Consider the following 16,403-nt stretch of genomic DNA (forward strand, 5'->3'; position numbering starts at 1 on the left):
ACCTTTCCTGTTAGTTTGTCAATGTCAACTGCACAACATCGTAGATTTAAATGTCACAAATAGTGATATTGTATATTCATCGACTTACCTGAAGCACATGGAACCAACAAAGGAGAAGCTTTGCATTTGGGAAAACGCTTTTAATAGCATTAAGCACTCTCAAGTCATGGTCCATCATCACTGACCTGTAACATTGAAAAAGAAAGTAAAGAAAAGAGAGGAAAAAGTTGCACCACACCCAAAAGCATACATTAGACAGAGTGTATTGTACAGTGTAAACATTGTATCAAGAAAATTTAGAATAGAGAGTTAAGAACCTAGTGAGATCCAAAATTTTAAAGCTGTAGCTCAGTGCAGTAGTATTTTCAGATTCAAACACGCATATTTCCTGTAGTTCCAATTACAAGGAAAAGAATAAATACAGCATAACATAAATTATGCTAACATTTGACTGACCTTGGATAGAAGCTTGGGTTACTCAATTGAAGCTTCTGTAGGCAGAGGCTTACTGTTTCAGTAGTTTCCTTGCTCAGGATAAAATAGGCAAATGGCACACCTCTTCCAGTTTTGTTTATCAATAACAGTGCATAAAATGCATACCCGTAGGCTGTTATGCCTTTGTATGAAGCATCCATGAAAACCATTGGATGGGGGTTCTCTTCCAAAAGTTGTTTTTGAAATGGTGTTTGTACAACTAAAATGAATGGTTGTTCATTGTGAAGTGGCTGATAAAAACAGATGTTGTCTCTGAGTTCCATGGAAACCAAATGGTCCACACTGACAGAATCACTGCCGAATGTCATTAGGGGTCAAGTAAAACCGGCGGTCTTTTTTGTCCACATGCCCATTTTGTTGAGCCCAATCACAGCTTTTTATTAAGATCTCAGAAGTGGAACAACCCTGTTGAAGCCATATTTCGATGAGGGAATGCAGGTCTGGGTGGATGCGGTTTTTCTCTTTAGAATTAGCCTCGTCATGGCCAGTGTGCTGTAGCATTTTTTGGATTATGGCACCTGATATTCCGGCATCCGTGATGACTTTGAAAGAGATGTATGCCTTGCAAGAATTGGCCCGAGTTTGTGTGGCTTCTCCATTACTTTTGCCTGCAGCATGATTCCCACGGTCACAGCCATAGTAATAATAGTCCTGCCGGGGGCAGACTGGGGGTCTGAAGTAGCAATGCTCCTTCTCCTGCACTTCGTTGATGTAACCCTCCATGAACTCCTTGGCATCCCCCCTAATAATAACAACATCTTGGTGGACCCTGGAGTCATGTGGCTTCTTCAACCGTTTTTTAACACCATTCACCCAATGTGTCGCCATATTCTGAAATTAGAAAAGACACTATACTTGAACATATAGATTTTTGGAGAAACACAGGCTAAGCATCAAACTGATCGGTCCTGATAAATAGTTTGAATATTTAACTAACATAGTCTAATAATAATAATAAGAAAAAGAAGAAGAAGAAAATGAACATGTCTTTTCATCTTGCGCTTTTCTATTTTACAAGTCTTGGCTACATTTATCTCTCCCCTGACTTCTTTTTCTTCTAAATTATACAAACTACTAATATACTAAATAATACATAAAAAATATGACTTCTGCCCTGAGACCAGAGAAGACAGCTGACTCCCTTTTGTCCAACTACGTTGCCCTGAGAAGAGAAAAATACGACTTCTGCCCTGAGACCAGGAGGGATTCACCTGCCCTGGGACAAAATTGTGGGAACCAGTCTCTGCCCTGGGACCAGATGAGACTAAACAGTCATGAGGAAAATCCTACAAAACAACTTCTGCCCTGACACCAGGAGGGATTCACCTGCCCTGGGACAAAATAGTGGGAAACCTATGGAATGCCAAAGCTGACTTTATTATAAATAAATAAATAAATACATAAATATATGAAGAAATGTAAAAAAGCAAAAATACATAAATAACTAAATATACAAAGAAATGTAAAAAAGTACAAATAAATGAGTATTTATACTTTTATTTCCTTATTTATGTATGATTGTATTTTTTCACACTGTTATTTATTTATTTATACATTTATTTATTTCCACTTTTATTTATTTCCACATTTATTTATGTATATATGTTTCATGTCTACATTTATTCATTTTCACATTTATTTATTTCTACATTTCTTTGTCTGTATGCTAATGAGGGGGGCGTGTTTTATCTCAGACATCAGCAATCGAGCTCATAGTGGCCGTGCTGAAGTTGAGGCCACAGTGACACCTTGTATAAATAAATAAATGTGGAAATAAATAAATGTATAAATAAATAAATGTGTGAAAAATACAATTATATATAGGAATAAGGAATATTATATATAAGGAAATAAAAGTATAAATACTAATTTATTTTACATTTCTTTGTATATTTATTTATGTATTTTTGCTTTTTTACATTTCTTCGTATATATATTTATGTATTTATAATAAAGTCAGCTTTCGCATTCCATAGGAAACAGTCTCTGCCCTGGGACCAGATGAGACTAAACAGTCATGAGGAAAATCCGACAAAACAACTTCTGCCCTGAGACCAGATGAGACTAAACAGTCATGAAGAAAAGCCAAATTTATAAATTAGACTACAACGCCCTAAATAGTCATTGATTTTTTGAGTATGAGTACAGTAAAGCTTATTGCAATGTACTTAAACAAGCTTTCTAGCTCACCTGATTAGCTTGACTGTGCTAGCTTAGCTAGCGCTTATGGTTTACATGTATGTGCACACACTGAAAAGGTGACGTTTTTCTGAATTATCTTGTTCTTCTACATTTTTGTGATAAGAACCGCTTGCAACAGCCACTGCAACATTTTAATGCTAGCTACAACACTAGCTTGCTTCCGAAACAGTAGGCTAGCCTACCCTTAAGCTACAAGCTGCACCATTATACTATGATATACTATGATGAAAGCAGGGGGGGGGGGGGGGGGGGAATCACACATAGGTGCACATAAAATGCTCAATTTTCGAGAATATTACGTTTTTGTTTTTAAAAAACTTACTTTGAAATGATAACCAGTTCCTCCTGGCTGCGCGCCGCTGGGATTTTGACGGTTGAGATTGGAAATGGGGGCCCCGCCTCTGCAATTCTCTCCTCCCTTGCGATTGGTTGTCAGATTGAACCAATCACAAACGTTTCTGCCCTCAGGACAACTTTGAGTCAAGAAAATTCCCACGAGCCTCTGGAAAACTGTGAATATTCCACAAGACACATTTTCAACACTAAGTTGCATCATCTGGATCTTCTGAAGGCAATGGGAAGACCATAAGTATTCTTCTCATTTTAATTTCTGTATATTTGATGAAATTGTAACTACGACTCAGAAGTTCAATCTCAACATACTGTCCTGTTACCTAAACTTTTTCTTAGATTTTATTTGTTTATTTTAAAAATATTAACTTGTGGTAAGACACTAGAAATGGCTCAGTGTCCTCATGCTATTATCATGTAGGCTACTATGTGGCCATATGCCAATTATTTGATAACTTTTTGCTTAAAAAATCAATCCTGTTACTTTCAGTCCTGTTACTATTTTTTTAATTTTTCTAAAAAAATAAAATTAAACCACTGTTTTTATCAGTTTTGTTTGGCCCATCATTAATACAATTATTTAATAAATTAAATTATTTAAAAAATATATAAACTTGAGGCTTCGGTCTTCTTTAAAATGAAAAAAATGGCTTTGTGTTTTTTATTAAAATACACCTTGCCTTAATAGTGATTTTATTGTCACAAATATCAATTTTTGGAACATATAACCAACAATTTCTTTAAAATAAACACTTTCTTGTGGGGAAAACAAAGTAATTAATTGACATGCTTTTAAACTTGCTTTTTAAATGGCACATGGTTTTCGGGAACAGGATTGAGAAAACATGCGTCCATCTTCTGCTTAAACCTTGTAAAAAAATAAATAAAGTTGCCTGAGATTGACCAATACACATTTTGAATAATTAAATATGTGTAGTATTAGATTCAATGTTGAAAAAGATAAAAAATCAAGTTTAATTTTGAAGACTTACAACAAGCAAATGTCACCCATTCGGTGCATGGCCCTTAAACCTTTATAACTGAAGTTTATGTATACGGTTCTGGCCTTCAGTCAGTATTAAACATCAGTAACCAAATAAATTTCATTGACAAATTGCACATTTAAAATTTACACAACCCAAGAAAAATAACCCACAGAATCATGGCAAATGTTGCATCATGGGATTGTAGTTCTTTATTGAGAAGATAAATAGGAAAAATACTTCCAGAACTAAGACTAAAGAAAAATGTGTCCGTGTCTGTTGCACTATAATATTGCCTTATAATGAACTTTACACTGTCTGTTTTATTTTAATAAACTTTTGAATGCTGTAAGTGTGTTCTTATTCAACCATTTTTCGATTTGATTCTGAATTCATAGTTTATTCTTATTATGATGGAAATTGAAGTAAACACCTTCAGTTATAGTACTGTATATATACAGTAATTATGTATATCAGTTGGGTAGGTAATATTATTATTTTTTTATTCCACAGTGATTTATAAGGGTGACAAATATTTCTACATTTGTGTTGCTGCATACATTTATGAAAGAAAATAAAAATAGCAACATAAATTAAGAAAAATGTGTGTAATTAACAAAGATTTGTAACGTGGATGACATTAAAGATTACAAAGAAATATAATAATAATTTTAAAAAATCATCGTTTTAGCCACCAGGGTCCAACAAATTTGTATAATTAACCTTTTCCGACAGGAGAGAATAGGTAAGCAAAGCTGCTTTTCGCCGTCACTAGACAATTAGACCACACATTTTTTTAATTGTATAGTTACGGATTAAAACTGCAATATATGTCACAATATTTATAATATCTGTTTTGTTTTCTCCTTTTATCCTCTTGTAGATCTGACGTCAATTACCAGAAGAACAGCAGCAGCCACAGAAGCCACGCCCATCAGCGCAGTGACGACCAATCGCAGCACAGCTTCAACAGAATCACAACAGGGGGCGTGGCCTTCTGAAAAAATAATGAGCAATGATAAAACAGAATATACATATATATTCAACAAGCTGACTTAAGTCTCGAGTAATGATGATGATGACATAAGCTCATTCATCATGTCTGGCAACTTATGTTATTAGTCTCGTTAAAATAAACACAGTGAATGAATATGAATAATATCATCATCAGTGCTGTGGTACCTGCACATGTGTGACAGAGTGTGTTGATGTCCAGATGTGTGGTCTGGTTGCTGATGGGATTGTTCAGCACACAGCTGTAGGTGTTTTTATCCTGATATTCCACCTCCAGAGGTAGAGAGAGACTGATGCTGAGATCACACACACTGATGCTGGACAATACAATCATTCCTGCGTACCAGGAGAGAGTCGCATCACTCACATTCAACACTGATGAACACACCAGTGAACAATTTGATGATGACGATGATGACGATGATGATGATGATGATGATGATGAAAAGACTCTGTAGATGACAGGAACAGGCAGACGAGCTGAAAAATATGAGAGAATAAACAAATCTGGATAAATACAATCAACAATCTATATATTCAATTGTGTTTATTAAGTATTTCTGTGATCTAAAATTATAAAATTTCAGTACGTGAAAAATAAAATAAGAATATTTGAAGGATGAGACAAATGATCTCTCACCATAGACAGAAACACTGAATGTTTTTGATGTCAGTTCCGCTCCCCTTATCTCTAGTTGATAAACTCCAGCATTTTCAGTTCTGGTGTTTGTGATGGTCAGAGATCCAGTTTGATCGTCCAGCTTCAGTCTGTCTCTGAATCTCCCATCAAGAACATCATCATATGTGGAGGAGATTCCAGAAGCTTTACTGATTTCAGCTATCAGAAAGTTTTCAGCTCCATATTTCCACTGAATATCGTCGTCTTCTTTTATATCACTGACATTAGTGTTAAGAGTGACAGACTCTCCCTCCATCACTGACACTGATTCACCAAACACACCTGGGGAACATGCACAGGTTTTGTCACAAACGGCATGGTTTTGTAAGAATCTGGCTTACACGAGCTGGATGGCGAGCTGGATGGCACTATATAAATGCAGTCCATTAACTAACATCTTTTTTTTAGTTCTCTTAACTAATGTTTTCCAGTCCAGATTACTTGATACAGGAAGTTGAGTCAACTCGTGTTTTGAAGTGCAATAAACTTGACACTATAAGTTGACTCAACTTAACTCAGTCAAAGCAACAAGATTACTTGACTTAGTTAAGTTGAGTCAACTAATCTTTTTTTACAGTGTGGTAACTGTTTCATTTCGTGTTAGCTGACACCTTCGTCTAGTAGCCTACTGTGTTTATCAAAATCACCTGAAGTCTATTGCAGATATAGATATTCATTAGGGGTGGGGGAAAAATCGATTCTTATGCATCGCGATGCGGACGTGGACGATTCTGAATCGATTCACAAATGTCAAAAATCGATTTTCAAAAAAAAAAAGTTTTTTTTTTTTTTTTAGATATAGGCTACATTTATAATAACGTAATATTGACGGAACGCAAAAGACGGTCACGGAACTCTGAAGCGCGGAAGTGCAGTGCCCGGACCGTCTGTGGCGTGTGCCAACCCAGTCTCACGGCAGTTCGTTATATAGTCACGAAATTTAATCTATTGATTCGTGTTCATAGACCCGAATTTCCCTTTTTTTTCGTGTCACTCAGCACGACTTTCAAGCCAATGTATTTCAATGGGATATATTTTTCGTGCCTGCAACACGTTTTTCTTTCGAGAGCACAGTATTGTTTTTTCTCAATTCTTATTCATTTTGCAAACTTTTGCAATTCCAATTTTACATATCAGAAATACAATTCTTACTAGTAAAAACCTTTATTTTTGATATCAAGAATTCAATTGTCACTAGTTGAAATGTCTATTCTTGATATCAACAATTGAATTGCTACTAACAATGTTCATTTTTGATATCAATAATTCCATTTTCACTAGTGACTATGTTAATTTCTGATATCATGAATGTGATTGTTACTAGTAAGAAAGCCATTTTAGATATCTGAAATAATATTGATATCAGAAATACATTTTAAGATATCAAAAATGAAAGTTTTTACTAGTAGCAATTAAATTGTTGATATCAAGAATAGACATTTCAACTAGTGACAATTGAATTATTGATATCAGGAATTCACATTCTTACTAGTAACAATATGGCAAGCCGTTTTAACTTTTATTCATTTCCAGGATATTCAATTGTTGATATCAACAATTACATTTTTGATATCAACAATTACATTTTTGATATCAACAATTGAATTATTGATATCAACAATTTAATTCTTGATATCAACAATTGAATTCTTGATATCTGCAATTGTATTTTCACTAGTGAAATGTCACCATAGGCTGCCATTCAAAATTAATTGTTGATATCAACAATTGATTTCTTACTAGTAGAAATATAATTTTTGATATCAATAAATACATTGTTACTAGTAAGAATGTGAATTCCTGATATCAATAATTAAATTAGTTGAAATGTCTATTCTTGATATCAACAATTTAATTGCTACTAGTAAAAACTTTCATTTTTGATATCTGAAAATGTATTTCTGATATCAATATTATTTCAGATATCTAAAATGGCTTTCTTACTAGCAGGGACGTGCACAGGGGGGTTGCTCAGGTTGCCCGGGCAACTGCCCATATGCCCTTCTCGACTCAGGTTGCCCTTCCGAGAAAAAAATAATAAAAATCGTACAATGGCTGCAGAATTTCACATAGGCCTAGATACATTTTTTATTTATTTTTTTAAATCGCAAAGCCTCATTCACTTCCATTCGTGCACCGAAAGTGAAAGTCAGTAAGGGAAGGGCAAACTGTTTACGTGGCTGCATCGCTGCACGCGACCGGTGCGTAAGACCCCACAAATTACTTAAGGCCCCGCCTCCATCTCGTGTCATAGCGTGTCAATTAATGTGTACAACATCCATGACAAAATGAAGCGAAACTATCCTTCTGGTCACGAAAAGAGGAAGAAGAAAAAACCCATGAGAGTGAATTGCGGGAACAACAATCAGGTAAACTTGTGTTCTCTCCTCTCTAAGTTTGATGTCAGCAAAGTTTGATGTTTTTCGGTCTTGCTAACCTAGCTGGGCAGGCAGTGCATCTCTTGCATCACTTTGTGCCTGACAAAAGTGAGAGTAAAATAAAAAAAATTATTACGTTTGTTTTTGATAAACGACAAAGTGCAACGGTGTTTGTTTACTGCAGCTCGGAAAACATAACCGCGTCGCGTGTGTTATCGTGCGTTCATATGCGCGTGCACGAAATGAAACTCGCGTTTTTCAAGCAGAAATATGTGGAGACCAGACATACTGTACAATACATGCACGTGAATGATGGCACTCCCAATCAAAGTCACATTTATAAAACAAGAAACTGATTATCTAGTCTCAGTGTAGTTAAAAACTCTAAACAACTGCACTAATTATGCAAGATAGAAAGCAATGTATTGACAATTTGACATTGATTGACTATTGATTTATAGGCTATATTGAATTTAAAATGTTGATTAGCTGGACATACTGGTCAATATGGATGCACATCCCTCAGTAAATAATAACCATAAATCAAGAATTGCTTCAACATGCATAATAATAAATAAATAAAATCATACTGATGCCGAAAATACCCAGGCTGTAGAGAGAACCAAAGTTAATCCCAAAAGCCAAAGCTCAGGGTTATAATTTATTATTTTCTTCTTATTTATGTTTACGTTAATATTCACTTGTTATGTTAACATTCTATAGAAAATACTCTATTCAAAAAATATTGTTTGTTTGAACCTCATTCTGTTCTATATTGTTGTACTTATTCTTTGACTGTTTTGTTTCAAGGAGGGAGGATTGTATTGGGAGCACTGAAGTGTCAGGTGTGATTGTGTGGCAATGGCAAATGGTTTACATAGCTCACGGCGTCACAGGTCAGGTAGAGGGCCCCTTTTGCTTAGGGCCCCAGGGGGAGTTCAGGATCGGCCCTGGGTTTAGCAGTCGATTCTGTTCCCTACCGGAATTCCTGTTCCCTTTACGCAATCATACTACAAATCATGCGTAGTTGCCCGTAGCCTACCATCAGAACTGAATACGAGCAAGAAGCACAACTGAATGTAGGGGAAGCCCTTTTTTCAGGTCAGAGCAACTGCCCCTCATAATTCCTGTGCACGTCCCTGCTTACTAGTAACAATCACATTCATGATATCAGAAATTAACATAGTCACTAGTGAAAATGGAATTATTGATATCAAAAATGAACATTGTTACTAGTAGCAATTCAATTGTTGATATCAAGAATAGACATTTCAACTAGTGACAATTGAATTATTGATATCAAAAATAAAGGTTTTTACTAGTAAGAATTGTATTTCTGATATGTAAAAGTGGAATCGCAACTAGTAAGAAATCAACACAGTCTCACTCCCTACTCGTCAAATGTCTGACGCATGGCCAAGGGACCCTGGCGTCACTTTTTTGACGCACTGGGTATACCTTCGGCTTCATTTTTCAACGTGCGGGGCAGTCCCATAGACTTCTATAGAACTCAACAGCGTTGAAATTTGACGTCTTGGGTCGATCAACACCGCAACCCGTTGTCTGCCTTGTGGGTCGAGACAACAATAAATAAAAATAAAAAGGAATAGGCTACCAAAATGATCTATGCCAGGGCGATTAAAATGGCGGCACCCAGATAATTTTTATCTGGCCCTCCAACTGGTGTTTGATGTTTAAAAACCCTCGCAATCTGATATCAAAGTGCTCTCAAAAGTTTAGCGCGTTCATCAGCGGTGAGTTTAACAACGCACATTGTGTGCAACCACATTCAGCGGTGAGTTTAACAACACTCAACTGCAGGTAAAACGGCATTCAGAGGTGAGTTTGACCAAAGCAACGCTCAACTACAGATAAAACGTAATTAAAAGGTGAGTTTAACAACGCTCCAATGCGCGTGCAAGTATGCAGTTTAAGCGTTTTCTTCTCATAGGTAAACACTGCTTTATCTAGAGCATGCTGGATAACGTATTTTTATCGGAGGTTTGTTGATTTTAATATGCTACGATTGTGTTCAATTAACCATTTTTTTTTTAATTATTATTTTTATTAAATCCTCTCAATTAATAACGCTGACGTCACCGTATGGGCGATCCCAAGGTCCATTGCGATTTTCCACTCGGTAAGTAGAAGGGTTAATTAATAGAGATGGATATTATTCTTACATTTACACATCAAAAACTGTTGGATCAGGACAAGAAATTGTGTTTAGAAACTTTAGATTTGTAAGTTGGCCTTTTTTATGACAAGAAATGATAGAAGACATTATAAAAAATATAGCTTTCTGCACCAAATGTGCAGGCTAGCAAAGTTAGCTAATTGAATTCAAATTCATTTTTGTCGCATATTATCATGTAAGGTACAATCATAGGGGAATGTAAGATTTTCAGATTTTTATTACATAGCCCGGGCCTCAACTATCCAACATTATAAATGTTCAGAATGAAGAACGGTGTTGCCAGATTGGTTTGTTTGACAGCCTAATTGTTAAAAATCCATTGTATTAACAATACAAATTAATTACTACATTGTATCTCATCAACATTTTTCAATATGAAATAAAACAATTTATATATACATAAATAATGTAATAAGTAATCCTGTCATAAATTATTGACTGATTCATATATATATATATAGTAGCTTCCAAAATAGGTGCACTCTAAAGTGCACTGTAGAAAATTCATGCCATAGAGACTGATATAAGTGCATGGTTATTGTTGCAGTGACACTAAATTAGCTAACAGTTAACCTTAAAGTTAGCTGCTCAATCGTTCTCATTGTTTTGGTAGAAAGCAATTATGCCAATAAGTTGTGTTGTGTTTGTTTACACTGTCTAAAGTGCACTCTAGAAAATGTGTGTGTGTGTGTGTGTGTGTGTGTGTGTGTGTGGTGTAGATTTCAAAATGTCTCGAAAGAAGTTCAGGCCTTGCCCCTCCTGCCAAGCACCTAACCAGGTGAGGGAAAGTCGAATAGAGCATTATGTCCAATATTCAAATATGTGGTTTTAAATGTTATACATTTCTCTTTATTAGGTCATTTGGACACTATAAAGTATACTCCTACTAAACGACCCTGTATGATAAGTGTTCTGTGTTACAAAACAGTGATAATTTAAGGCGTCTGGTTGATATCAATTTTGATTGCTTGTTTTGCACCAAATGCCATAGGCAACATTGATTTAGCCTGGGTGTCTCCTACATCTGCCACTTTCACTGTATGATAATAATAATAATAATAATAATAATAATCCTGTGTCAATCTAGAGACGCATATTCTGAATTGCATTGTGCTTCGTGTGTTCCTCTCTTTCCTGTATACAGCCAAATTAAACTGTATATTGATTCTACTTCTTCTCTGTGACTGTGGATCTGATGTCTCACTTTGGTATACTTTTACCAACACAGGTGAGCCGCAAAACCTGCAGCTCTTGTTTCGCAGCCATCTCCCAAAAGAAGAAAGTAGTGGCCAAAAAAGTGACCCTGGACAGGAAGTGGGGGGAAAGTGTCCTAAAAAACAGAAATGCGGGAAGAGTGGTGGACTCTGCCCATATTGCAGTAAGTAGAAATGCTCATATTTCATTAAGCAATATGATTTGTTTCACTTTCATTAATATTTTGTGATAGGGCAAGGGAATTTCCTTTTTTTTTCAATAGGGTGGAAAGTAATGCAGTGGGAATAACTAATGTTTGCTGTCTGCATTTATTTATTACAGGTGAAAAAACTAAGTGCATTGGGCTATGTCCCAATTCTCTTTTTCGCAAAGAAAGATAAGGCCTCTGGAAAGTGGGTGTCTGATGTGGTGACCCATCTGCTACCCACTGAGGACAACCTAAAAATTGTGGCCACCATGAGAAAGGCCTACAATTTTGTATTGATCAAAGAAGGTAGGATTTGTGTAATTTAAGTCATGCCTGTTTTTTTTATGATGGTGAAATATTGAAAATTAACATTCACATGCAATATTGTAGGGAACTCCATGACGACATTGCCCGAGCCACACCCTCAGGCCCAGCCCGATCCACACCCTCAGGCCCAGCCCGAGCCACACCCTCAGGCCCAGCCCGATCCACACCCTCAGGCCCAGCCCGAGCCACACCCTCAGGCCCTGCCGAGCCACACCCTCAGGCCCAGCCCGAGCCACACCCTCAGGCCCAGCCAGAGCCACACCCTCAGGCCCTACCCGAGCCACACCCTCAGGCCCTGCCCGAGCCACACCCTCAGGCCCAGCCCGATCCACACCCTCAGGCCCAGCCCGAGCCACACCCTCAGGTCCATCCCGAGCCACACCCTCAGGCCCAGCCCGAGCCACACCCTCAGGCCCTGCCCGAGCCACACCCTCAGGCCCAGCCCGAGCCACACCCTCAGGCCCAGCCCGAGCCACACCCTCAGGCCCAGCCCGAGCCACACCCTCAGGCCCTGCCCGAGCCACACCCTCAGGCCCTCCCCGAGCCACACCCTCAGGCCCTCCCCGAGCCACACCCTCAGGCCCTCCCCGAGCCACACCCTCAGGCCCTCCCCGAGCCACACCCTCAGGCCCTCCCCGAGCCACACCCTCAGGCCCTCCCCGAGCCACACCCTCAGGCCCTCCCCGAGCCACACCCTCAGGCCCTGCCCGAGCCACACCCTCAGGCCCAGGCCCAGGAAAAGGAGACATTTTATATTTTAGATTTACACCCTGTCTCTCTCCCTGTGAAGGAACAACCCCCCCCAAAAAAACGAAAGTGTAAGTTAACTGTGGTCTTAGCACACCATGTATGAGTTTCTCCTTTTTGTAATCATTATTCATGAAATACAGAAATCTTTAGGTAAATTTAAGTGCAATCAATTACCGTAGTTAATAGTGAGTAATTAGTGAGAGAGTTTGTCCTCGCATGCATACCTTTCAGTACTGAACACGCACACTTTAGGAGTAAAGCAATGAGCTTGAGGAGAGATGAATACACACACACACACTCACACACACATCAGTGGGCAGCCCAGGTAGCTTATCCCCCCCTATCACTGTTCACAATCTGCTTCAATAACCTTTGGGCTAGGCAGTAGGATAATTAGGCTAAATTTCGGCTATGAAATCAATGAATCTGATGGCTAAAGAGCAGTTCATTCCAGGAACTATAACTATAACGATAAAAGCGTCCAGACAGACTGACCAGCTATAAGCAAAGTCTCACCTTGTGTTAATAAATGTGATGGCTAAGATGTGATAGGTTCTTATTGGTTGTTAGCTTTTCTTTTTATTGTTCTCAAAATCGCTTTAAAAGCGATCCCCAACGATATTGTTCTCAATGTCGTTATAGTTTATCATATTAACGAGAACAATATTTTTTTTTATATAGTTATCGTTTTTGGTGTGAATGGCCCTTTATATATGTATTCTTTAGTTATTTAGCTGTATTTTCTGACGTTTTCAAAGTTCAAGGACAATGCTTAAAGTTGTTCCCCAGGTTTTATGAAACTAAGAATTTAAGTTTAATTTCTAGTTTTTTTATATTTATGGTTAATTAATATTATTATTATTATTTTTGTCATTTTAAGGTTGCCGGAAATGTAGTAGGCAAAAAGTTTTCAAATATGACTCCATAACAGGACGAAGGATAAATGAGGTAAGAAATATATTTTTCATTAGGCTGTCTGATCATCTCTCCATTGTCTGTGGCTCATCTGGCATTTCACATATCACAAAATACTGACCATTTAAGCATTGGTAATTTGAGTCCATTTAAGTTCAACTGAAGGCCAAGTGGCCTTGGCCTAAAAATTATGAAATTCAAAACCTGATTATATGTTTGTGTCTTTCTGTAGGGGCAAGAGGAAGTAAGGGTGAAATGGTTACCTTGCTCTGCGTGGTAAGTACTGCTTTATATTGGTTTATATTGCCTTCATACATGTACTCTGTTTCCACTTTTTACCGTCTCATAGGTAGTGGATAAAGGTTGAAATTTATATTGTAGCACACACAACTTTAAATGTACAGGTGGGTCTCAAAGTTTTGCAACCAAAAAGCAGCATTGAAAGAATTGTCATGTCCACTAGGTTTTAGGTCCAGCGTCAATGCAGCCTTCTACCTGGAGATTTTAGAGCATGGTTCCATCTGCTGACGAGCTTTATGTACATGCTCATATCCTTTTCGAGCAGGACTCTGCCCCTGCCACAGGGCCAAAACTGCTAGTAACTGGGTAGTCTCGCGTAGCCAGACCTTCAGACTGACGGCTGAAGGTCTGGAATTCATAGCAGCTTTCTTTGGTCAAGGCCCGCCCATAAGGCCGTTTGACCGACATGTCAAACAACCAATTACAGTTCGTTTCGTTCAGCGTCACGTTTCGACGCGTGGAAATGTCCCCACAACAACAGACCGGCGTGCAACAAGTCAGTCAGCATAAAAAAATCAAAGGAGAAGAAAACAAGCAGTAAGTCATTGATCTGTTCGTGCACGTATAACAACAATGGCGTCTGCATTACCACATCTGATCAAAACACCGAGTAAATCAGTAGGAAACGCAATCACACGTCTGCGCTTTGTTTCCCGGCGGACCGAAAATAAACACGACACTCCCGCCCCCCCGGAAATCCGATAAAATTCAACCAATCAGATGACGACTTCGACATTCCTGAAGTGTTTCCAGTTAAGTGTACCATATGCATCAGACGTTTAGCCAACGTTCCGTGGGCGTGACGTCTGAGGCTGAGACTAGTAACTGGGTTGCTTAGCATGGTATTGCTGTGCTTAACTCGTCTCACCTGAACCCCATAGAGAGGACAATGATAGAAACCAAACCCAACATTACAGACAACTTCAAGGTCACTATCAAAGCAACATGGGCTTTTATAACACCTCAGCAATGCCATACACTGATGGCCTCCACACCACACCACACTGATGCAGTAATTTGTGCAAAAGCAGCCACACCAAGTATAGAGTGTATGCATTAACAATTTTTGATAAGTCAGATTTGTTCATTTATTTTCAAAAGGTCGACATTTCTGTATTCCTCTTTATTATAATATAGTGAGTTGATTTATTTTTTTGGTTTTCATGAGCTGTAATCAAGATTAAATCAACAAAAATTGCTTGAAATATTGCACAATATTGTAATTGTAGACCTATCTGTATATTAATTACACTATTGGTTACACTGTTGGTATAGGGTGGATTAAATGCAGTGTCAAATATTGTCTACAGGATTTAGCCACTTGCTCTTTTCAGTACTATGCATAATTCCCCCTGTGTAATGTCTATGTAGGAAGTAGACATTCACCAATATATTGGCAGAACATCAGTATCGGCCAAGATCATCCTTGTTGACTGATATCAGCTATTGACTTTCTATGACTTTATCTATGAGAGTGGCTGATGTTTATCTGTTACATTTCATCAAGCACTATATATGTATAGGTTTTATAAAAACAATGAAATACAAGACCGTACAATATTTTTTGAAAATATTTATGCTGTGAAACTATTGTTAAAATGGCTCCTGTTTTTCACTGTTCTAATGTTATTTTTTTTTACTGATACTTACAGTGGAAAAATCTGGGAGGAGACATGGGAGCCGACCTGCCAGTTCTCACCAGGTGCCAACCATGTGTAATGTCACACATTGGTCTGTAATTCAATGAGTTAAATACCTGCTATGAAATGTCAAGTTTGCCATTACGGGCACAGCCATCCTGCTTGCGGATGTGACTACTTTAGATGAGGAGGAGCCGCGTTACACACTTTCAATGGTTTCCACCCTAACATGCTGTCATGCTGTTTTTTTATTTATTTTAATTATTATTGATTTTTGTTAAAAGCTGTGTTCAAATAAATCTAAGTATACCATTATTTCTGTTTGTCTTTCCATTCACCTTGTGGGTTAGCCAATCATATGAAATCTTCAATGCATCAAATGATATATTGTAATGTGATGCACAAAGTATGTAGGAAGGTGGGACATGTTTTCATTCATATTAATTGACACCGTTGGAACCGTTGATTCCACCAGCTAAACCATACATTTTCTGTATAAAGGGTAGCTGAGGTAGGCAGGGGTGGATAAATTAACAGGCTTACCAGGACCAGAGGTCAAGAGGGTCCAGAAGCCTCTAAAAATTTGAAAGCATGCTTGGTGTTATCAGATTTAAAAAATGTAAGCGTTAAATAGGTGAAATAGCTTATTTCCTTATTTGACCGTGCTTACAGTGGGTAAACTTTGGTGACCATATCCCTACTCGTCAAATGTCTGAAGCATGGCCAAGGACCCCTGGCGTCAAGTTTCAACGAAAGAGGTGTACCCTTGA

The 16,403-nt window shown here is 37.8% G+C and overlaps 1 protein-coding gene and 1 long non-coding RNA gene across 3 annotated transcripts in view; both read left to right on the forward strand.

Annotated features, from left to right (window-relative positions):
* The window catches only part of LOC143735396 (uncharacterized), a 271,580-nt gene that overhangs the window by 134,631 nt on the left and 120,546 nt on the right, over positions 1–16,403 (forward strand). The window lies entirely within an intron of this gene.
* LOC143735311 (uncharacterized) lies at positions 9,878–15,948 on the forward strand. Of its 2 annotated transcripts, XM_077225456.1 has the most exons (6): positions 9,878–11,077; positions 11,528–11,677; positions 11,836–12,007; positions 13,659–13,726; positions 13,926–13,969; positions 15,646–15,948. In XM_077225456.1, the coding sequence occupies exons 1-6, from the start codon at positions 10,976–10,978 to the stop codon at positions 15,710–15,712; spliced, it is 603 nt and encodes a 200-aa protein (XP_077081571.1). In that variant the 5' UTR covers positions 9,878–10,975; the 3' UTR covers positions 15,713–15,948. The 2 variants fall into 2 exon arrangements, with proteins under 2 accessions (XP_077081571.1, XP_077081572.1); XM_077225457.1 differs by lacking the exon at positions 9,878–11,077 and having other exon boundaries at positions 11,426–11,677.

Source organism: Siphateles boraxobius, unplaced genomic scaffold (assembly GCF_051911475.1).
Source record: "Siphateles boraxobius isolate OS27281-9 unplaced genomic scaffold, OSU_SipBor_1 13, whole genome shotgun sequence".
In the NCBI taxonomy this organism is placed as follows: Eukaryota; Metazoa; Chordata; class Actinopteri; order Cypriniformes; family Leuciscidae; genus Siphateles; species Siphateles boraxobius.

What these genes read in the sequence shown, in the direction of transcription:
- LOC143735311 (XM_077225456.1), top strand. Translation starts at nt 10,976, where the DNA reads ATGTGTGTGTGTGTGTGTGTGTGTGTGTGTGTGTGTGGTGTAGATTTC. An exon ending in CCTGCCAAGCACCTAACCAG is followed by an intron (nt 11,078 to 11,527) that starts GTGAGGGAAAGT and finishes TTACCAACACAG; the next exon opens with GTGAGCCGCAAAACCTGCAG. An exon ending in TTTTGTATTGATCAAAGAAG is followed by an intron (nt 12,008 to 13,658) that starts GTAGGATTTGTG and finishes TGTCATTTTAAG; the next exon opens with GTTGCCGGAAATGTAGTAGG.